The sequence below is a fragment of the Mytilus californianus genome, unplaced genomic scaffold (assembly GCF_021869535.1).
Source record: "Mytilus californianus isolate M0D057914Y unplaced genomic scaffold, xbMytCali1.0.p SCAF_14, whole genome shotgun sequence".
NCBI lineage: Eukaryota > Metazoa > Mollusca > Bivalvia > Mytilida > Mytilidae > Mytilus > Mytilus californianus.
Genome location: NW_026262626.1, coordinates 34,326,570 through 34,352,141, shown reverse-complemented (window position 1 = coordinate 34,352,141; position 25,572 = coordinate 34,326,570). Strand labels below are relative to the sequence as shown.

Sequence of the window (25,572 nt, the reverse complement as noted above, 5' to 3'; positions counted from 1 at the left end):
AAAGCAATCACAGTTTATGAAGACGTCGACAGACCCATATTATACATTTATTATGTTTTAGATCATAAAATGTGTCGCGTAGATTTTTGTTTTCTTTTTTAATTGCTTCTGGTAAGTGATATATTAATTTGAAATTACAACGACAGACACTAATAGATTATACCGTTTACGATATCAGAGTTTTACGTTGCCAAGCGCACAATTTCAAGCGGAATAGTTAATGACGTCATTATTGTCCAATGAAAAATAAGTATGAAAAAGTACGGGAAATATGATCATAAAACTATTGACCGGGGTAATAGTCTTTGAAACTATTGACTGTCAAATAGTCTGTGGAATGAAATAGCACAAATATTTCCTTATTTCTTATATAGAAAAAACATACTGAGGTATAATAAAACGAATTTATCGCACACGGGACTGTTCCTGCTACGTAATGTATAAAAATAAGCAATGAAAAACATTATTCGATGACGTCACCATTCAATAGTAAACGTGACGTCATGAACCCCATATGAAATCTACTGACCCCATACGGATTCATAGGGGTCACCACGTGACGGCGTTAAACCAATCATAACGTCATAATTTATCGGAGGTCTGATAAGATACAGTTACAGGAGATATAATGATGTCGCTAACGTAAAATGTTATTTTTCGCGACGTCAAACAGTGACATATTGGGAAAAGATGCATTTTCGACTTATTTTTATCATAAGCTTAACTGAAAACGAGTTCATTGACCACTTATTTTCAAAATGACATTTAGCTTGATTATGTATGAAGATTATTTGTACTAATTTTTATGAACAAATCACCGATGGAAAAATTCTAAATTAGACAAGTATACCACAAAAATGTTTGTTTATCTAAAATTATGAAAAGTTAACAAAAATTAATTATTTCCCAGGAATTGTTGCACAAATTTAGAACATACTCATGTAAATAAGATATTTCAAATGTCAGTTTTACCAAAAATCATAGACTTTTGTGTTTATCTTTTGAAAAAAAAAATGAATAAAAAAATAGGCATGTCTATCCAATTGGTAGAAATATCCGAGAAACCGAAATTTTGAGTAAATGTCTAAAATTTCGACCCCATTTATCTCCGAAATTAGCACATGAAGGAAAATGTTTATCACATATTTGAATTGACTAGGCGAAAAACAGCTTGTATGTAAATTTAAAAAAAAAAAAAAAAAAAACCACCGTAGGTTCAAAACTGTATCGTATGCCCTTCTTAACTAAAGTTTTTACCATATATCTAGAATGACTTTTTCAAATCGGTGGTATATTTATTTCTATAAACTTCCAGCCTAACGGCATTGAAGAAGGAGCTTGTCAATAAAGTTAGAAAAATTAAACATGGCCCATTTTTATGACAAAAAAACAAAGTCTCGATCTAAGAGTACGATGTCATAGAGTCTGAGAAAAGCCTGACCTTATGCAATGCCAAAATATAAATATCGACAGGATGTACGAGTATAACAAATTGCAAATACATACTTAGTCGTGTTTTAATTTATTTTTTAAAAACATATATAAGCAGTGTCATTTTGATAAATACAATATCAAAAGAACTTACAACAGAATTAAATTTTTAAACGTTAAAGAATAAGTTTATTCAAAGGACCAATAAATTTACAGGGTCGTGTCTATATTTTCGGACTTTACAAACATCAGCATCGTAAAAGTGAGGATGTGATATCCGTTTGTAATAAAGTTTATACATGTACAGTATATATCTCCAAGTAACTACGACATTGAAGATATTGCGTTTCCTATCGTCATTTCCTTTATAGAGAATTGCAAGGAAGCTATTGAACCAATGGTTCCTAATTGCAAAGTTGAAGTCATCCCCCGAAAAGTTTTATGGATGCAATCTGGATTTGGATAAATGCTATGGAATGTCTATAATAGAGATGACCACGGATATGCTCTAATTGTCGTAACTTTAATCCCATCCTCTTTTCCAAGATTATCACACCACCGAGTGTGCCTTACCACCGAATGTGACTTACCACCGAATTTTACTTGTCATAAACAAGACGACTGGTGACACTAGTAGAGCAGGAACCCTTCAAGAGAACATGAGATCATCCTCAGATTTTGGTAGGGTTTGTGCTGCTCAGTATTTAGTTTTCTGTTAAGTGTTTGGTAACCTGCTGTTTATCTTGACATTGTTCATTTTTGCCATGGTGTTGTCTGTTTTTAAGGTTTTTGATTTACCCTTGATATCATCTACTTCTTTTTTTTATCTACATGCATACTGCAATTAAACTCATACTTCGTTACGAAACCTAATAACACACACACACACACACACAGACACACACACACACACACACACACACACACACACACACATTCAACGAAGACTATCAAACACCTGTCATCATCAATCAATTATCTGACGGACAAACAAAAATAAAGAGATAATTGAAAACAACCGCTAATGATATTATTGTCTTGGGGAAAAGCTATAATAGTATAGGCATACTATGGGAAAAAGAGATGGATGCTAAAATGTCAGTAATGGTTGATGGGAACAATAGAATACAAGCTATATAGATAGAGACTGACAACACACCCGTATGTCTCATTCATGTATACATGCCGTCTGACAACAAAGACGTGGGTTATAAACATAAAGATAATCTGGCACAAATGACAAAAATAATAAGAAAATACAGGAACACACATGATATACTGTTACGTGGAGACTTGAATGAGTCTGCACATCACTCGAAAACATCTCCTGATCATCCTCTATTGAAAATATCCTTCACAGAAAATTTATTGAACTAAACCCAGACTACCCAGAGAAAGAAACCTTTATTCCATCATAACGGGAAATCTTCTCGACAGATTCACTATATTTTCTCAGCAAATAAAAACAAACACAAAATGTACGTATCTTTGATGATATGGAAGCAGAAAACATATCTGACCAGTTACCTGTCAAAGCTAAAATAAAAAGAAAACTATAACATAATGGGAAAAATGCAATCTGAAAAAATACCATATCCGATGGCGTGGACAAACTACGTCGAACTAGAAACAAAAAGATAGAGAAGACATCACAGCAATAGAAAAATAATACACAAAGAGGCTATACCAAACAACGATAAATAAATAAGAATAAAAAGCACTTGGAAATCAAATTGGATTAAAATATATCAGAAGAGAAGCATGTCTTATGGGAAAATTGAGGAGCAGAGGCGGATTTAGGGGGAGGAGGACAGGGTGCAGGGGCACTGCTAATTGCAGCCAAAAGGCCTGTGTCTCACAAAGGGATAAAATGGCCAACCAGATAATGACAGCATCTTCTACGGACAATAAGCTCTTCCACAAGCTATTCAGAAAACAAAGATCATATGGTTTCTGATTTACCAAGACTCTGCGAAGGGATAACCAAATTGCAGGAACAAACAAGGATATTCTTCAAAAAGTAATTTCAACGAACTATCCAATCCAGACTACAGGCAGGACTTTGATTACGAAAATTATGAGCTCTCGTCCCTGCAAAATACCATATATTGAAAAGATAGAAAAGGGGAAATTTAGAATTGAGTCAATAAAAGAGGGTAAATACATGATGCTGTAAAAAAAGACTGAAAATTGAAAAATCCTCAGATATTGATGGAATCTCAGACGAACATTACAAACACGCTAAGACCGAGCTTCTACTGATTATATTGCACATCCTCAATACAGTAATAAAACTTGACATTCCACAGATGCTGAAACATAAAGGGGTAAAATGACAACAGCACTGAAAATAATAAGGATCGTCAGAACCAAGCAAACTATAGAGGAATATCAGTGACCAAAATCTTCACTAAAATCCTGTATTAAAATCCAGAATAGATATGAATATTCATCGAATCCAAAACTAACTACAACGAGTAGAATAATTTTAATAATAATAATAAAAAGACACTGAAATTCGGCTTCATATACAGGAAGCCCCAACATTTATGTCGCACAATATCTGGCATTGTTCAGGGAACAACTCAATCAATGTGAATACAGGAAAACAGCAAACAAGAGCAGACTAGTTACAGCCAACATAAATGCTACAGACAGCTAGGTCAAGACAACATAAGAATATATCCCCAGTATGTACATAATTTGTGTAAAACAGCAGACGAAGATATAGAACACGTCATACTTTCATGCACTAGACATATACATACACGTGAATGGCACCTCCAGATAAGAAAATCATATCAGATAACTTAAAGGATGGTTAGTATCAGAACTTGGTTGACTCAAAAGCTGGGTTGAACCGCGGACATGTTAACTTAGTATAATCATTGAATCCCAGGTTGAACCTGACATCAGTAATGGACGGACATACATGGAAATACATTGACGCAACAATAACGCAATGTAACCGTAAATAAAAAGGATGAAGTCACATGGTGCAAATCCTATGAATAAAGTACCTAGGATTTTGCTATATCAGTCGGAAGGAGATGGCATATATGATATTCATGGCCGATTTTGAAATTAAGCACTATCTTACAGTTGCCCTTGTAGATTACTTTGCCATCTTTTTGTCAGAGGTTTTAGCCATTTTATTTCTTACAAGTTACAAGTATGCACGGAATTAAGTTAAGGTCTGTTGAATCCCAGAGTGTTCCTTTTAATGGAGTGATCATACGAATACAAAAGAGACTGACTATTACTAATTTGTCGTTTCTTTCCCCTTTCCCAAATAAGGTTCCAATCGGCGGGAAGCGCCAAGATTTATTTATTAAAAATTGTGCAGGAGAATGAAATTTGACCTCACATGGACATAGGTACAGTATTCGACAATCGATTGAATAGACTTTTTGTAAGAATTGCTATATGTTATTTAGTCTATAACGAGAGTTTGTTTCCCTACAGACTTCGTCGTCTTCACGTTGGCTTTGTATAACAAACAAGTTCTGGGATATTGGACAAACTACGAAACTAAGTAAATGAATATAAACAAGATGTTTATTTAAAAGACATATACAGTGGAGTCTTTGGTGTCTGCGCGGCCAGTGATATCGGTCATATCCGCAATGTATACACCTTATCGCTATTTGTCCGCCATTACTGGCCATCACACAGGTTCCCGTAAAATTTTGACGTCACAATACAAAATATCTGACGCCACAATGGAAAAGTGATTGTTGTATGACGTCAAAAGTTCAAACGGGACAGATTCTCGGGTCAGCCGGGAATAGCGATAAGGTGTATTGGTTTTATGAGTACCGAATTGAAGCCAAAAGCCTTAGGTGCGGGGATACACCAGACCAGCGACATATAATTGTATTATATGTCTCTGACCAGACTGCACTGTATGGTTAAATATAATTACATACAAAAAATATTGAAGTAAGGAGGCAGCTAGTCTACTTGTCATTGTAATGTAACAGTTCGTAAAGTGAGAGCCAAAGTATGACGGTATCTGGTCATTCCGTCCCCAAACCGATCCGGGCCCACGTCGATCCGGCCCAAAGTCGATCCGGCCCCATAATAAAATATGAATAAACTATATTGACTGTGGAGGATTTTGTGACAAATTTTAACAGTTTAAATGGAATTTAGAGTATTAGTATTTTGTTGATACACTGAATCGGAAATTTTGTCTTCCACTATATTTTCATCTTTGTCTTTGTTCTCTAGCACGGTTTGATTTCCACATTGAAGTTCCATGTGGTCTCGTTTCCCACATTTCAAGCAAGGAACTGGATTAAAATCCGGGACTGGGAAATTTTGCGGACAATCTTTTGAGATATGACCGTGATCACCACAAGAGTAACACTTTTTACCTTGTGGTTGACCTTCATATTTTATTGAGACAGATTGGCCTTTAATATACAGTTTTTTGGGGATTTGTCTGTATAGTTTGTTCATTCGTACAATCCTACATGTAACTCCCGATTGTATGTTAGGGAACTCTTTGAATGTCGGAGAGATTAGTTATTGAATTTCTCCATAAATCTCAAATTTTTTCCTAACCGCCATTGGTTTTATTTCAAACGGGAGGCCGAAAACAATCACATCAATGTAATCTTTCCTACCTAGGTTTAGAGGTTCAGCACGCCTTGATCTAAATGTAGTGTCATTAACTACGAAGGTTTGAAATTCATTTAGGAAAGTTTCTAAAGAAACATACCACACATTTTTTTTTTTTTTTTTTTTTTTGTGGGGTAGGCTTATGTCGCCCCCTTAACAAAAAAACTGTTTAACAAATTAATAGGACCTGGGCTTATCTATCCCTTTATTCATACAAATTCAGATACAAATTATTCTGTTCTGCTATCTTTTCTATGTCTTTCACTCGTTGTTCTGAGTAGAGAAAGTTCCTCTTATCTCTTACATCTAACCAATGGTCATGGCTTCTCTTGACATCCTTATAAAAGGCTTCATTTTCTTGTTTCTCTATCAGCCCTTGTTCTTTTCAGGTTTCACAATTGGCTTTTAGTATTGTTGTTTCTCCTTCCACTTCAAGTAAGTAAGTCTATTGTGGAAGGTCTAGTGTGATTTTTTGTATTTTGATCTCCCCCTTTTTGTGTTTGCGGCGTTCCTTCCTTTTTCTACCAGTTTTCGATTTACCCTCGGCACCTATAGAGGAAGAGGGACCTTTTGGCGATGATGTGGCTGTTGGTGGTGGAGGAGCTTCATCTTTCTTAGAAACTAGCTCAGCTGGTGCGTCTGTTGCCGAATCTGTCTCTATTCGTTGAGCGGTAATACCTAGCTCATCAGGTTTTGAAAAGTCATTGTCTAAATCTAGAGCTGGAGTTCCAATCTCTGCAGTTGACTCGGACTTTTTGGCCAAAAATGCCCTCAGTCTGCGGTTATTCCTTTCAGAACGTGACTTTGATGACTTCTTTTTAGGTGGTAATGTCGACCTCTCTCTTTCCACTATCTTCCCGGGTGTCCATTTTACTGTAAGTTTGTAACTTCCATTCCGAGCTGATAAAACCCAGTCGGCGGTTTGGTGTTCTAATAAATGCAAAATGGTAAAGATATCACCAGATAATACGGGCTGTTGTTGGTGTGTTTCACTGCCATCATCAGACATTATGAGAGTTTCCTGACATGTTTAACTAATAGTAATCGATGTTGATTATTTTGTGTGTAGTTCTGTATGTCGACATATATGACATATTTAACTAATAGCATTGTCGTTGATATCAGTTGAATATTTTGATTCATATTTAGAAACATACCACACAAGGAAAAGCCATTGTGATATTAAAAGCAAACGCATTCTGTCTCCTCTTTTATAGAAAGGATTTAGCAAATCAAACAACATTTCTCAATTTGAGAAGTTTTAAGAACTTAAAACAAAAACAAAGTTTGTATGTATCAGCTTGGGGATCGGCTTGTACCGTTGTGTATGTAACTATTTGTTATTACACAGGATGAAAGACTTGTTAAGATTACAGTCAATTGAAACAAAATGCTAATTACTGCTGATTAATGTTGATGTCTGTTGATTGTACAAAATTCTGTTATATACGTTTTTATTATAATTATACCCAATAATCTTGAAAACTTGTAATGAAAACATAATCGACTTCTTGTTTTATACTCATCTAAAGAAAATATTTGTCAAAGGCCATTTTTTTTACCGTACACCTTTTACATTATAATAAAATTCATAAACATTTATGAATTACAATTAATATATATCTTTATTTTTATTCCTTATAAATATATTTTTTATTGGGGCCGGATCGACTTTAAATATGGGCCGGATCGACGTTGGGTCAGATCAACGTGGGACGGATCGACTTGGGCCGGATCGACATGAAAGCAGTATGACCATCTGCTCATTTGAAATCCTTAACGTCCTTAATGGTAGACTGCCCTGAACCTGGTGATTGACGTCATATTTATAGTTCCTAGGGAAAACGAACCCGGCCGGGATGTCAGGCACGTTCAAGGAACAAGAAGTAACCAGACAAGAATATTTACATGGCTGGTCTCCGGAGAAATAGTTACGGAACTATAAATCTTTACTACTAAAGGAAGAGACCGATTTCATTGAGCCGCAACTCCTCTGAAACCATACAAAGTTGGAAATATTTGTGATATGACGTATAAATGTAGTATTTTGTACTTCCTAAATTTGTCTTTGAAACAATCTTTTTTCCACAGAAAACACCAATTTTTGAGAAAATATCCAAATTCGGATACCGTTATCGATCAGTGTCTTATATGCAATCGCGCATGCTCAGTCGACGTACTGCCCGCGAAATCCAAGTAAATAGGACAGTTAGGCCTATAAGAATCCTGTATTGTATTGTAAGTGCATCATTTTGCTAAATTAAAAAACATCCACCCTTTTTACTCAGGTGCAGAACTGTCCAAAAATGAAATGGGCGTTGACCTTGTCGAACTGATCCTCCCCCCTTTTTATGTGTAAACACAGGCACCCTTGACACTCTTTGTTTCAACACTTGCCCAATTGTACCACAATTTCACGGGCATCTTCTAGTAATACTAATTTTAACCAATTTCCCCATATAAATAGTATAATTAACAAGTAATCAAAGTGACCACCATTACAAGTCAATCCAATTCATCCAAAAACTGTTGTAGGATCAATCAACTGTTTCATCTTGTTTTCAAGGGTCACGATCGTATCAGTCAAATCATTTAAAGAGTAATGAGTTGATCAATTGAATCAACTGTCTCATCTAGTTTTCAAGGGTCACAATTGTATCAATCGCATCGTTTAGAATTCATCAATTCAATCAACTGTCTCATCCAGTTTTCAAGGGTCATGATCATATCACTCATATCTTTTAACATGTTTAAGAGTTGATCATTCAATCAACTGTCTTATTTGGTTTTCAAGGGTCACAATGTTATCAATCCAAACCTGCCAACTTTCACGATTGATGGGGGATTTCCCACATAAGAGGTGTTGATCTGAATTTCGAAATTCTTTATTATATAATCTGAACACCTCAAAACAGGCATTCAAATGGGTTAAAAGGATATTTAAACACTGCATACATACCCATTCAAACCAGATAATAGTAGATTAAAAAGAACTTGTGACAATATTGAAGGAGCATAAGGTCCTCTTGCACATAAAATTGGACTATAAAATCCAACATGGTGATTTTGAAAAGTTGGCAGGTATGTATCAATCGTATTCAATCATTACGATCAAAAGGTCGATCAATTCAATCATCTCAGTGTCTCTTCTCATTTTAAGACTCACAATCGTATGGATCATTTAAATAGACCTTATTGCTATTTGGAAATCTGTGACACTTGACGCGAAAATCTGTGACTTGAACTATTGACGTCATACATCAATCACTTTTCCTTTTTGGCGTCAAATAGACATTTTCGATTGTGATGTCAAAATTTTACAGGAATCTTCGTGATTTTCAGTAATTGCGGACAAGTAGCGATATCATAAGGTGTACCGTTTAAGCTTTGATAAATTCAATCCAATGTTGGAAACTCATCTTTTGACCCTAATCATGCTAATACTCCTAATGAAAAAATTTGGGCCACCTATTTTTTAGTCTGCTGCATTCATTTCTACTGTATTATTGTGTATTCCTGTATAAATTGTTAATCACAGCTGAAATTGCTATATCTTTGTAAATATTGGGTATTCATCAATACAAGTTATATAAAAAATATTGTCAGATTCTGTTCTGTTTTCTTTTTTTGTGTCTTTGGTCATTTTTTACCTGTACAGGTGCAAATAAAGGTAAACTTAGGTAAAGTTTTTTTATGAATTGTTTCATATTTTTCATGTCAGGGCCTTTTATAGCCGATTATACAGTATGGGTTTTTCTCATTGGTGAAGGCCGTGTGGTTGCCTATAATTTCTTGCACCCACTTCAATTGAACTTTGGTAGTTAGTTGTCTCATTGCCAATCATACTGTATCTCCTTATTTTTATAATGTTCAGAATTTTATGTTTTATTCACGAGTCCATAAATGTAAAAACTTTGCAAATGTGTCTATGAATTCAGAATTGGACCAATATTGTTGAAATCTTTTTTGATAAACTAGTTCCATTTTGGTTATCAAAAGGAAAAACTTTCATCTCAGCCCAGTCGCCCTTTTCATGTATAAACTATTTTCCTTCAGACTTGCACTGCCAACTTCTACTTCCATATAAAAATAAGAAGATGTGGCATGATTGCCAATGAGACAACTCTTTACAAGAGACCAAATGACACAGAAATAAACAATTATAAGTCACCGTACAACCTTCAACAATGAGTAAAACCCATACCGCATAGTCAGCTATAAAAGGCCCTGACATGAAAAATATGGAACAATTCATGATGATAATAAGAAGATGTGGTATGAGTGCCAATGAGACAACTCTCCATCCAAGTCACAATTTGTAAAAGTAAACCATTATAGGTCAAAGTACGGCCTTCAACATGGAGCCTAGGCTCACACCAAACAGCAAGCTATAAAGAGCCCCAAAAATGACTAGTGAGTAGTGTAAAACCATTCAAACAGGAAAACCAATGGTCTAATCTATATGAGAAACGAGAAATACTTATGAACCACATTATCAAACAACAACCACTGAACAACAGGTTCCTGACTTAGGACAGGTGCAAACAAATGCAGCTGGTTTAAATGTTTTAATAGGCACCAACCTTCACCCTACCTGAAACAATAGTGTAACATCACAACCTAGAAAGACACACTATAAAGTATCAATTGAAATGGCTTAACTCAATCAAAAGACATATTAACAAAAACAAGTGAACATACACTGAACGAATAAATTTGATCTATGACACAATGTAAATACAATATTAATAAAACAAGGGGGTTAGATGTAAAACAATATCAGAAAGACAACCATAACCTTGGACAAAATGCCGCCAAATAAAATAACGTACACGGGTAAATTAAAATAATTTTGTTGTAAGGTATACATGGAGTACGGAAATAATTTTAACAAAATAAATAATTTTGTTGTTCCAAGTACGAGAACAAAAGTGAAAATTTATCGTCATACTAAACACTAATCAAAGGTGGCATATATATATATTAAAAATAGTGAGACTAGATATAACACTAAATAAGTAAACATTAAATAACAAAAATACATTACAAATTGTATCAACAGGTCAAATTAACATGAAAGTACGATTTGAGATTACTATATATAAGTTTAGCCAACATGTTATTTGATAAAGGTTTCCTCAATAAATAATCTTAAACAAACAAACAGGCCATTCATTAGAGAGGTGTTACCCGGTACTTTTACCCTCCTATATATGCTACTGATAAGTCATGTAAGTACCGCCTGAATTCAGAAATTTTTATATAAGATGTTCATTGAATATATTGAAAAGTACCACCTTTAAATAGAAATGTACTGGTCAACATGAAAGATAATGAAACCCCTGAACAAAAGGTTTGGAACTATCTATCTCAGTGATCAATTTTGATTCACAGTTGATTAGCACAATGATAAACATCATAATCCTATCATGTACATCCGTTTGGTACATCTCGGAAATTCCTGTGGTTCTCGGATAAAAGTCCTCTGTTGGCAGATTGCAAGAATGTTTCTATTTCCATCTATCATACCTTCTGTTCTCGTCCATATCCTTCAAATTGGCTGCGGCTGTCACGCCGTTATCATTGAAATAATTCTGAACCTGTTGGCAATCACTCAAAATAATATCCGCAATTTTGTAACCTTTTTTTATCACAATTTTTCACTTTCAGTTTTTTTGCTTACAGTTGATTCAAAGTCCAGAGAAACTCGAAAATACCCTGAATTCTAACCAATCAAAATCTCTACAAGTCTAAAATGCTGCAATCTCATGAATATTGACTTCGCCCATTCCATGGTAACTGTATAAAGAAACGAGTTATGGAAAAGACAATAGTCGTCCATAGCAATGGTAGACTGCTTTATCTGAACAAGAATAGTTGCCCGTAGCAGTCTAAGGGTTAAATTTTGGTAGATCAAAGATAATTATAATTGCCTGAACAGAAAACAACAATGTTTTGTTTAAATTTATTTAATAAAATTCATAGACTTCTTTCCCAAACATGAAATCAACACCATCCTTGAAATCAGTATCTCAGGCCAAAAAAAAAATGCTTGTTTTATGCCTTCAGACCGTCTTGTCTCAGACCTCTGATCCTATTTTTTTTATTTTATTTGTGCATTTATGGAAATTTGTGGAAATTTGTGGAAAAGTTGTCTAAATCAGTCGGAAAATAAAGAATAAAACATTTGATTTAACTCTGACATGTTTATTTTCAACAGTTTCAGATGATAAATATGGTAAAGTAAGTGGGAATAAAAAAAAGCATGATTTTTTTTAAAGAAATTTTGAATCAAGAAGGCTATAAATATGAAAATAAGAAAATGTGGTATGATTGCCAATGAGACAACTCTCCACAGGAGACCAAATGACACAGAAATTAACAACTATAGGTCACAGTACGACTTCAACAATGAGCAAAGCCCATACCGCATAGTCAGCTATAAAAGGCCTCGAAATGACAAATGTAAAACTATTCAAACGAGAAAACTAACGGCCTGATTTATGTACAAAATAATGAACGAAAAACAAATATGATATACAGCAACAAACGACAACCACTGAATTACAGGCTCCTGACTTGGGACAGGCACATACAGAATGTGGCGGGGTTAAACATGTTAGCGGGCGCCAAACCCTCCCCTAACCTAGGACAGTGGTGTAACAGTACAACACATGAACACACTATAAAAATCAGTTGAAAAGGGCTTAACTCATCAGATAGATGCAAAACAAGTTACAAAAACACAGAGTGGACATGGCAGGGTACTTATACATCCCCACAACAAAAAGACACTAAGTACAGATCTGAGAGTACTTGCAGTTACTGACAGCTAGTTCAAAGCCAATTACAACTAATAAAAAAAATATCATGCATCTAAGACTAAAATATCAATCGGTACACATCCAACATCCAAAGGCCATGTGAGCTACTGTGGATTCATCTTTATTTGTGGGATACCAATTTTAGTGGAATTCGAAGGAGTGCTAAACCACAAATTTGAATGTCAACAAAGTACAATTAATCTTAATACTTATATGCAAGCTTTGGTAAAAACCTAGAAATTAGATATCCAAGAAAATACTTTTTTTTCTAAATCCTCGAAAATTGGGGATGGTACCCAAAAAATTAATGAACCCACAGTATTGGCATCCTTCGTCCATTCCTAGATGTAAACGTTTAAAAAAATCTTCCCCTTTGATCTACTGGGCCAAAATGCTGTTTCCAAACTTTACTAAAATGTTTCTAGTAGGGAATCAACTTTAAAATTTGTATCCATGAATTTGATCCTTCATTGGCTTCAACAAACATGACTGTTGTTGCTAGCAATAGGCCATAGGCATAAAATACAGTTATTGGCTTGGTCCTGGTTTTCCTCTAGCCTGCGACAAAAGATTTTTTTAAAATTTATATCATAGGTTTATATCAGAATTAATGTTTCGGACGAGTTTGAAAATCAATGCCGATCAATTCTTTTAAAAAGGGTTATGCCTCTTTGAAACATCAATTATATGAAAAATTGCATCATTAGCGCTCTCATGTGTACAATTCTTGCCAGATTTATATGAAACTTATATTGTAGGTTTATATCAGCAATGTCTTGGACGAGTTGGAAATCTGTGCCGATATTTTTTTTTAAAAGAGTTATGCCCCTTGGAAATATTGATTAAATGGAACATTGCCTTGTGAGTGTTCTTGTCATGCTCATGTGTACAATTCTTGCCAGATTTGAATGAAATTTATATTATAGATATAGGAAGATGTGGCATGAGTGCCAATGAGACATCTCTCCATCCAAGTTACAATTTATAAAAGTAAACCATTATAGGTCAAGGTACGGCCTTCAACACGGAGCATTGGCTCACATAGTTTTATATCATCAATGTCTTGGATGAGTTTGAAAATCTTTGTCTATAAATTATTTTTAAAAGAATTATGCCCCTTTGAAATATTAATCATATTAGAAATCACAATGAATTTGCTCTGAAGCATTCATTTCTCTTAAGATATTTATCAACAGATTTAAAGAACCAAAAAAAGAGTATTTTTTAGTTAACGCCCTTGTTTCTTTGATACATAAGATATGTGCAACATGGGGGACATTGGAACTCTGTTCTTTTATAAAATGTATGTTTTCATTATAAAAGTTCTCATAAGAAGAACCTCTGATTTATTTATTTATGTTGTTGCAGTAAAAGTGCTCAAAGATCCTTTAGATTATTGTTTTCTTTTGTCACATTAAAAGTTTGCCTAAAAGCCTGGTTTATGTCTGTCAGTCGTTTTTCTTCTGTCTGTGTGTCCATCCCTCATATGAAATATTTTTCTCAGGAAACACAAATCAGAGCCTCCTGAAATTTGGTATTAAGCTTCATGTGAGCATACTATACCATGTGATGCATTTTTAGATTCATCACACTTCAACTTCCTGTAAAATTCTTATATATTTTTACACATAATGACCATGTATGAAATTTTCTTCACATTTTTCTGAGGAATTAGGGATCAGAGCACTCGGAAATTTAATGGCAGTCATCATGTGAGCATGCTTTACTGTGAAAGGCATTTTAACATCCAATTTCCATCAACTTCCCCAGCACCAAATATCTTAATTAGTGTATCTATGTGAGCAAGAGCTCACAGTTCAAGTTTTTTTTTTTTTTATTACAGATTAATTAAAATTTCATAATGTCTTATTTGTGAATACAACCATGACAACAGTTTTATGCACAAATTACAATGACTTTCAGAATTTAAGAATTTTTTTACCTACAAATGAAAAAACTTGAAATGAAAAGCATTTTGTTAATGTATTTAAGATGAACAATTGCATATCAGCTGCCGCAACATGGCTGAAGTCAAAGTTTATCAATGCTCCAAATGATTGGTTAGAAGCTTGTGTGGAATGGATTGGTGAAGAGAATCAGGTATTTTGTATATATATATAAAACACTTTTTCAATTATTATCTTGAAATATCCTTTTTGTTTGGCCTTGTGAGCTTTCTTTATTACAATGTGTCAGTTTTCCGTTCATCTGTCTACTTAACCTATTTTATTTAAGACACTTTCATCTGCCAAAGCATCATGTGCCAGTTCCAACAGCTTTTTTACATTTTGCTGGAACAAAAGTCAATATCATGTATAGATACCAGAGGAAGGACGACACTGCATATGGCACGCATATTGGACATATTATCGATTGGTCGCGGTGATAATGTGTCATTAATGACAGTTCGTACTGTGAACATCACCTGGACAGTCGAAATTTGTGGAATGAGATAATAAACATAAGCAGTAATATACAGTTGTAATGATTATACAATAACAAACATGTATATATAATAACCGCACTTCGTAATTGTATTATTTCCTGGGAATATACAAATGTATCCCCTTATTTAACTGCTATTTCCTGGGGCCTTTTTCGTACGACATGGACATTAATTGAATACTCGTTTATTTAAGTCATTTAACTGATTTTGAACTTTTATTCGGGTCAAAACTTTAATTTAATACAAGATTATAAATATTCGACTCTTTCTCCAATTATCAGGGGAAAAAACATGAGAAAACACAAAATAACAAATCCAACCAATAAACAAAAAAATATACAATTAAAAAATGAAAAGCTCAAGAAGTTCAATTAACCAAACATAGGTCAATACGAGGTAACAAGAAGTAGACTTTCTTATAACATAGGTCAATATGAGGTAACAAGAAGTAGACATTCTTATAACATAGGTTAATACGAGGTAACAAGAAGTAGACATTCTTATAACATAGGTCAATACGAGGTAACAAGAAGTAGACATTCTTATAACATAGGTCAATATGAGGTAACAAGAAGTAGACATTCTTATAACATAGGTCAATACGAGGTAACAAGAAGTAGACATTCTTATAACATAGGTCAATACGAGGTAACAAGAAGTAGACGTTCTTATAACATAGGTCAACACAAGGTAACAAGAAGTAGACGTTCTTATAACATAGGTCAATACGAGGTAACAAGAAGTAGACATTCTTATAACATAGGTCAATACAATGGTAACAAGAAGTAGACATTCTTATAACATAGGTCAATACGAGGTTACAAGAAGTAGACATTCTTATAACATAGGTCAACACGAGGTAACAAGAAGTAGACATTCTTTAACATAGGTCAACACGAGGTAACAAGAAGTAGACATTCTTATAACATAGGTCAATACGCGGTAACAAGAAGTAGACATTCTTATAACATAGGTCAATACGAGGTAACAAGAAGTAGACGTTCTTATAACATAGGTCAATACAAGGTAACAAGAAGTAGACGTTCTTATAACATAGGTTATTATAATTCAAGTATGTCTTGAATAAGTACTGTTAATTCCAAAGTTTATCAAGTTTGATAAATCCAATAGTTATTAGCTAACAAGCAGGCAATCCACAAATGATGTATTTCACCGTTAAATCCCACAGATTACAATCTTCAAAGTAAGTAATTATGCCCTACTGATGGATATATCCAATCCAAAGTAATTGCACAGAATAATATTCAGACTGGAATCTGTAGTACTCGTCTTACAGTTTACAAGAAAACTTCAGTTTCGTAGAACAGTTGTTCGTGTAATGGATATGTGGATGTTAAAAGGATTTAGATTTTCTTAAATTTTTTGGCCCTCCCATAATAGTGGGGGAAGGGGGGCATTATGGTTTAAGGAATATGCATCCTTCTGTCAGTCCACCCTTCCTTCCACGTAAGGTGAGAGGTAGTTAGCCATATGAAGTCATGGCCACTTTAACTTGAAACTTGCACATGTTCTTTGTAATGTGAACTTTTTTGTATGTAATGTAGTTTCATATTTTGTCATGGCCAGGCCTTTTATAGCTGACTATACTGTGCTGATTTGTGATGGCCATACATTCACATCCTTTGGTCTCTGGTGGATAGTTGTCTTATTGGCAATCATACAGCATCTCCTTATTATGCCCCACATACGATAGTAGAGGGGCATTATGTTTTTCGATCTGTGCGTCTGTTCGTCTGTCTGTCCCGCTTAAGGTTAAAGTTTTTGGTCAAGGTAGTTTTTGATGAAGTTGAAGTCCAATCAACTTGAAACTTAGCACACATGTTCCCTATGATATGATCTTTCTAATTTTAATGCCAAATTAGAGTTTTGACCCCAATGTCACGGTCCACTGAACATAGAAAATGATAGTGCGAGTGGGGCATCAGTGTATTATGGACACATTCTTGTTTTTATATTTTTAATACATACTGTGGATTTATTTATTTTCGTTGGTACAAATACTTGTGGATATTTAATTTTGTTGTTTTGCAAAAGTCTGCATACATTCCTATAGAAAATAAGTAATATGTTTGAACATTTAAATTTGTGGTTCCCCTGTAACAAAGAAACCCACGAAAATTGGTATCCAACGAATAATAATGAATCCACAGTATGCCAAATTAGGATTTTGAGTTCTTATTTCACTGAACTTGGAAATAAAATACTTGGAAATGTGTAAAGTAAAAGTTTTAGTTCAATAAAGTAGTTTACCATGAAGTTATTGTCACATCAAATTGAAACTTAATATACAAGTTCATTATAATGTGAACATTTTTGAATATATATGGAAAAATTGGGTTTTAACTCAGATTTAATTGACTATTTTAAACAGAACACAGGATGTGACGGATGTCTCAGATTAAAGTTCTGTACACAAAATATTTTTATTCAATTGAAAGTGACATTGGGAGAAAATTTCACCTTTTATGTCAAAATTGAAAAAAATTTGTGGTTAAAATCTGTCAATTATTGTCAAACATTCTCAACATTTGTTTTCTTTAAATTTCATCACAACATAAAGATAATGCCCTATTTGTTCCTATGGATACAATCAGCATGAATATATCCATGTTTAACATTTTACAGGCAGTGCTCCTGACCTATAAAATTACAGCATTCAGTATAAATAACTAAATTTGAATGATAAGAAAGTAGATTCCTGGAATTTATTGATGTCCATATGTATATTAATATTTCTCACACTATAGACAAGAGTAGAATGAATACAAACTATATTCTTCATATGTATTGCATGCAGGACAATTATTATGTATCTTGCTGACACTGAATAATTTAGTATAAATCACAAATCACTGTGCTTGGGGGGTACTGATACTTCAGCATAATTTAGCCTCTCTTTACAAAGTTTATTTATATACTGGTAATTATATGACACTGTACTTGAAATTTACAGGGAAGTTTACAATCACAACAACAGGTTAATGAATTGGTATTTGAACAATGGTTGTTATCAGACTTACATGAACTAGGTACACAATGCCTGCCAGAACAGCTCAAGAATTCTGACAAATTTCAGCTTAATGGAAAGTTTGCTTTACAGGTAATCACATTCTTACAACATCTTCAGTCATAAAAATAACTTTGGGAACGTAGTAAATATTTATTATTTTATCCTTCATTGAAAAAAATTGAAATAAAGCTTAATGTGGATTAATGATGTGGGAATATTCATCTGAAACAGGGCTTCAAAAAAAATTTGAACCAGCCTGACATTTTTTTAATCCAGGTTTTGGATGCGGAATTTCTCGCTGTATTGAAGACCCATTGGTGGCCTTTGGGCTGTTTTATGCTCTTTGGTCGGGTTGTTGTCTCTTTGACCCATTTCCATTCTCAATTTTATTTGATATCCTTTAGCATTGTAACAAAAGGCAAATTATTGAAGTAATAATTGGACAATGACTGACATGAAAACAATATGTAAGTACTTGGATATGGATTCTGTGAACTGATGTTAACTTGTACATTGATAGTTCTGTTAATTGACAGTGAATCATTTGAAGTGAGTAACATCAGTAGACTGACATTCACACTATAGCATCATTGAAGAGACATTGGTTGTGCATCTGATGCAGTTAATTTGATACCAATAATGTTATTACTACAACTGTATTAAATATAGGATACGGAAAAACACATTCCGGTCATTAACCGTGCCTGGTGATGATTCATAGCCTAACAAGTTTAGGTCCTTCATGGACCTTCTTCAGAGGCAGAATCAATGATTCGTGTAGGACCTAAACCGGTCATCAGTTGCTGTTAATTATGTGTTTTAGCATATCCTATATTTTATATGCTACAAATTTTTTCCCCTGCTGATTCACATAATTAATACGGCTTCCAATAACAAAAAGTTCCATTTGGTGGTACTGTGTTTAGAGACCTCTTATGTCCGTACATCAATACTATTTTACTCATCTTTATTACTACAACTGGTTTGATACCTTTGCTGGTGGACTGTTAGTCCCTGAGGTTATCACCAGCCCAGTAGCCAGTACTATTTTGGTCTTGTACACCCTTGGCTTTAAGCATTCCCGATGAAGGTAAATCCACAAAAGTGCTATGGTTTTATAGTGTTATTTTTATATTCTGTACTGGCATGAAAAAAGGAAAATTTTGGAAATCATTTTAAATTAAGGTTGTGAATAGCTCTGCTTCCTTGTCAGGGTTTGGCTTTACTTTTGGTCCTGTTTGGTTTTATTCTGTTTGGTTTTATCAGCTCTTCAAAGTTTAAACTAGCTTTTGGATCTTCAAATATTGTGGAGTCCAGCATCATTGAAGAGATCTGCACATCTGGTGCATTAAAATTGTTACCTTTAATATTGTTAATTACTTACTCTAGAATATGATTTTTATGCCCCACCTATGATAGTAGAGGGGCATTATGTATTTCGGTCTGTGGGTCCGTCCGTTCGTCCGTCTGTCCCTCTTCAGGTTAAAGTTTTTGGTCAAGGTAGTTTTTGATGAAGTTGAAGTCCAATCAAATTGAAACTTAGTACATATGTTCCCTATGATATGATCTTTCTAATTTTAATGCCAAATTAGAGTTTTGACCCCAATTTCATGGTCCACTGAACATAGAAAATGATAGTGCAAGTGGGGCATCCGTGTACTATGGACACATTCTTGTTCAATTCAAACTTGTCCTGCATATTTGTAGACTTGGAAATTCATATAGGTGGAAATGATTGGAGCATTTTTACTGTCATTTTTCTTGCTTTCAGTGTGAAAAGTAAACACTTTTCATGTTACAACTAAGGGAAATATCCAATGATATACACTCTGGTGGAAATATTGCTGAGGAGGAAATATAAAAAATGATTTATTCGAGTATCTGAGTATGAATTATGTTCTAGAAATTTTTCTGATCAAACACTCCAGTACTAGTTGCCATCCCTACTTTTATCATTCAAGTTTTTGATTTATATCTTTGAATTAATCATTTTTGCTGAAATTATTTAGATACAAATCAGATAAACATGAGAAACAACTTAAAGAAGATTTATTGTTGTCCAGCACAAAAGAGTTTACCTTTGGCAGAGCTCCAGATAAGCTGCGTATTTGCGTGATCACGCAATAAAAAAAATTGAAAACCCTATTCAATTGATGATTGCAGCGTTCAAAAACCCTATTCAATTGACGATTGCAGCGTTCAAAAACCCAATTCATGCAAAGGAAAACCCAATTATATGTCAAAACCATGCGTTCTTAACCCTTCTAGTCGCTATTGTGTGCGTTATTTACCCTTATCTATTACATTGTCGTTGCGTAAATCTATTTTTGTAATATTTATGATTGGAAATGTCCTTTCGTTCTAAAAATAGAGCATTACATCAAATACACATATTTCGATCTTCTCTGCATTTATCCAATTAGCATAAGTCATGTGATCATAATTATTTTCGTATTGATCGGGATTTATCATTACACATAGCAATGAATTAAAACGAAAGTAAATTTTCAGTAAAAATATTGAATAGGAGCATGTTTTCAGCTTCCTTTTGATAGCTGAGGGAAAATTATGATGATAACAAAACTCAGCTAGTGTTATCAGGAAGCGTGCAATGGCGCGTCCAGGGCTATAATGCGTGTCTGAACGAGAACATTGTTACTGTTAGTACAACACAGGTCTGGTCTCCAGATGACTAATCAGTGGTGCAAGAACTAAATCAGTCGGAACAGTGAAAGGCCAAATCAATTATGTAGTTGAAAATCATTGGAAACCAAAAGTTGTAATAAGGGACAACTAAAGACCAGATTTATGTAAGTAAAATTAAACAAAAACATTCAAGTATTATTTTAGTTTTAAAAGAGTAATTTTTTTTCTTCATTTTAGTTGATGAGTGAACACACATATTTGTTTTGACGTAAATGTAGCTTGCCACTTTCTTTGTGTTTGGTCTAATTGTTCTTATGCTATAGATAGTTGTCTTATTGGCAAGTGCAGTCACAACATTGTCATTTATTAATTTGATGTTGCAGGATTATTTAAATTGAATGTAGTCTCAGTCATTAAACCCCCCCCCCCTGGTCATATCCTTAACCTGCTCGTTCTTGTCAAGGTTTTAAGGTGTATCTTAAATCAACTATGGGAACTACTTATAATGTAAAGAAAAAGTAGGTCTGGCAAACAGTTGATAGGACTGGTAGACTGTCTTACAGGACCCAATGTTCACAAATACTACATAAAAGTCTAAAAACTTAGCCTTACCTACTCCAAATAAACTGACAGGTGATAATAGTATGTGCTCTAGAAAAGTAATTAGTTACTGTCCAACTATAGCTAGTGACACCAGTTTATGTAAGTTGAGAGAAAATACAAAACGGTTTAAACTAGACACAAATTAAACAAACAATTGCTCGTACGGGTATAAACTAAATTAAACAGCTATCACATATATAATGAAAGAAACATATTTAAGATTGATGAACATCTGGGTTTGATGTAATTTCATTATAACATACCTAGATCTTGTTGATGAAAAAACCCAATACATTAAGGAGCTTGGTGGTGAAAAACTCAATTTGATATTTTCTTGAGGCCTAGGGGTGAATTGGAATTAATAATGCAATTGAAAAAACTATTTCACTCAATTACATAAAAAATGGTGGGTAAAAACCCCAATTTGTGAATTCTTATCTGGAGCTCTGCCTTTGGGGTGGATAGGTAAATCTCAGCTGTCAGACAACTCAATAACCTTGATTTTATTTTAAAATGATGGGTATTTATTAATTGGTGCTTGATTTTAGAATAATAACTTCACATGTAAATTTTATAACCAGATAAGTGTACCTGTGCTAGGGAAAAGATGAAGTCAAAAGCTGGAAAAGATCAACCAATATTTTTTCCTCTGAATTATGTTAAAATGTCAAACCCCCATTTGTTGTCTGCTTTAGCTGAACACTGAAGACTACTGGAATTAAGAGTTTGAACATCATTATTTTGATGCTCCCCGAATTTTTTTTGAGTGGAATGAAACTTAAACATAGAAGATACAGGGAAGAGAAAGAAGCCTTTTGATTTTCACGTCAATAGGTCAGACTCAAAGGTCAAGTTTGCTGTTCCTAAATAATGGAACTTTATTTGAAAAATTGTTTCTAGTTTCACTTGCTTGATTGGAATGAAACTGGTGTATAGAGAAGGAGAAGAAGCTGATTGATTTGGGGTCAAAGGTCAATGTTGCTAAAAGTAGAAAAATCAAAGTACTGAAGTACTGAACATCGGATGACCGCAAGATATTGTGGATGGTCAAAAGCACTTGTCTCAGAAAAAAATCACATCTCTATACCTGAAACTGAGGTTAATGTACAGAGATATATTTTTTTCTGAGACAAGTTCGTGCCTGGATGATGAATAAATGACAGGAAATTCAACCTCACCGTAATCACTATTATATTGTTGTTATACAGTTAACTCTTGTTGTCTCGAACTCGGTTGACTCGAAACTTCGGATGAGTCGAAGTTTTCTCATGGTCCTGAACTTTGTTCCATATAAATATATGTAATTCGACTCCTGATGAGTCGAAATTTTGGTTGAGTCGAACTGAATTTATGGTCCAAAGGTTAACAAAAGCATTCAAAATTCATTATTTATCTCGAACTAATACACATATGTCAAAACATAACCTCCGGGATTTAAAAGGATTGAAGAGTTACTCTGACAATACACGTGTAATTAAATTTCCGGTCACTGACCACTGTATTGATTTATGACATGCTATTTCAACGAGTGTTTACCTAAGATTATCTTTTATCACCACAGAGCTCCAGATAAGAATTCACAAATTGGGGTTTTTACCCACCATTTTTTATGTAATTGAGTGAAATAGTTTTTATACGACCGCAAAAAAATTTTTGTGGTCGTATATTGGTATGACGTTGGCGTCGTCGTCGTCCGAAGACACATTAGTTTTCGCACTCTAACTTTAGTTTAAGTGAATGGATCTCTATGAAATTTTACCACAAGGTTCAATACCACAAAAGGAAGGTTGGGATTGATTTTGGGGGTTATGGTACCAACAGTAAAGGAATTAGGGGCCAAAAAGGGGCCAAAAATAAGCATTTTTGTAACTTCCAGACATAACTTGTGTGTTAGTGTATGGATCTCTCTGACATTGTACCACAAGGTTCCATATCACAAAAGGAATGCTGGGATTGATTTTGGGGGTAATTGCCTAAAAATTTTAGGAATTAGGGGCCAAAAAAAGGGCAAAAAACAAGCATTTTTCTAGTTTCATGACAATAACTTGTGTGTAAGTGTATGGATCTTTCTGAAATTGTACTACAAGGTTCCATATCACAAAGTGAAAGCTGGAATTGAGTTTGGGGGTAATTGCCGAAACGTTTAGGAATTGGGGGCCAAAAAGGGGCCAAAAATAAGCATTTTTCTAGTTTCCAGACAATAACTTGTGTTCAAGTGTATGGATCTCTCTGAAATTGAACTGCAAGGTACCATACCACAAAGGGAAGGCTGGGATTGATGATGGGGGTAATTGCCTCAATATTTTAGGAATTAGGGGCCAAAAAGGGGCAAAAAACAAGCATTTTTCTAGTTTCAGGACAATAACTTGTGTGTAAGTGTATGGATCTTTCTGAAATTGTACTACAAGGTTCCATATCACAAAAGGAAAGCTGGGTTTGAGTTTGGGGGTAATTGCCCTAAAAGTTTAGGAATTTGGGGCCAAAAAGGGGCCAAAAAACACATTTTTCTAGTTTCCAGACAATAACTTGTGTTCAAGTGTATGGATCTCTCTTAAATTGTACTGCAAGGTACCATACCACAAAGGGAAGGCTGGGATTGAGTTTGGGGGCGATGAATCATAAGGGGGTTCAAAAATTTTTGGGGGGGATTTTTTTTTTTTCCTTTTTTTTTTCTTTTAAAATTTTCCATTCTAAGTTGGTTATTTCTGATTTATATTTAAAAGCAAATAATAATGATATGGTAGGAGATACACACCAAACAGGATGTGTAAATTATTATATAATAAGTATTGTGCAATAGCAAGAAATTTTCAGTTGCACAGTATTGCACAATAGCAAGAAATCTTCAATTGCACAGTATTGCGCAATAGCAAGAAATCTTCAATTGCACAGTATTGCGCAATAGCAAGAAATCTTCAATTGCACAGTATTGCGCAATAGCAAGAAATATCCAATAGCACAATATTGCGCAATAGCAAGAAATTGTCAATTGTACAGTATTGCGCAATAGCAAGAAATATTTAATTGCACAGTATTGTGCAAAAGAAGATACTTCGTATAAATTGCTTATTTCTTGACCAATTTCAATGGGGTTTTATTCTTGAATTCTTGGGGTTCTTTAATATGCTGAATCTAACCGTGTATTTAGTTTTTGGATTTTGGGCCCCGTTTTTAAATTGGTCCACATTGAGGTCCAAAGGGTCCAAAATTAAACTTTGTTTGATTTCATCAAAAATTGAATTATTGGGGTTCTTTGATATGCCGAATCTAACGGTGTATTTAGATTCTTAATTTTTGGTTCCGTTTTCAAATTGGTCTACATTAAGGTCCAAAGGGTCCAAAATTAAACTTAGTTTGGTTTTAACAAAAATTGAATTCTTAGGGTTCTTTGATATGCTGAATCTAAACATGAATTTAGATTTTTGATTATGGGCCCAGTTTTCAAGTTGGGCCAAATCGGGGTCCAAAATTAAACTTTGTTTGATTTCAACAAAAATTGAATATATGGGGTTCTTTGATATGCTGAATCTAACCATGTATTTAGATTTTCGATTTTTGGGCCCCGTTATCAACTTTATCCACATTGAGGTCAAAAGGGTCCAAAATTAAACTTTGTTTGATTTCATCAAAAATTGAATTCTTGGGGTTCTTTGATATGCTGAATATAACCATGTATTTAGATTTTGGATATTGGACCATAATAGGTGAATGTCCAATTTAAAATTTTTAAGTCCTTAGACCACATTCATTCTGTGTCAGAAACCTATGCTGTGTCAAATATTTAATCACAATCCAAATGCAAAGCTGTATCAAGCTTGAATGTTGTGTCCATACTTGTCCCAACTGTTCAGGGTTCGACCTCTGCGGTCGTATCAAGCTGTGCCCTGCGGAGCATTTTATTTCAATTGCATTATTAATTCCAATTCACCCCTCAAGCAAATATCAAATTGAGTTTTCACCACCAA

At 34.2% G+C, this 25,572-nt stretch overlaps 1 protein-coding gene across 1 annotated transcript in view; it reads left to right on the top strand.

The window, feature by feature from the left end:
* The first annotated feature begins 14,873 nt into the window (after positions 1-14,873).
* LOC127724955 (recQ-mediated genome instability protein 1-like) overlaps positions 14,874-25,572 on the top strand; it is an 88,689-nt gene continuing 77,990 nt past the window's right edge. Inside the window, exons 1-2 of the mRNA XM_052231956.1 lie at positions 14,874-14,981; positions 18,302-18,448. Of these exons, the coding sequence (XP_052087916.1) occupies positions 14,874-14,981; positions 18,302-18,448 (255 nt within the window). The remainder of the gene's footprint in view (positions 14,982-18,301; positions 18,449-25,572) is intronic.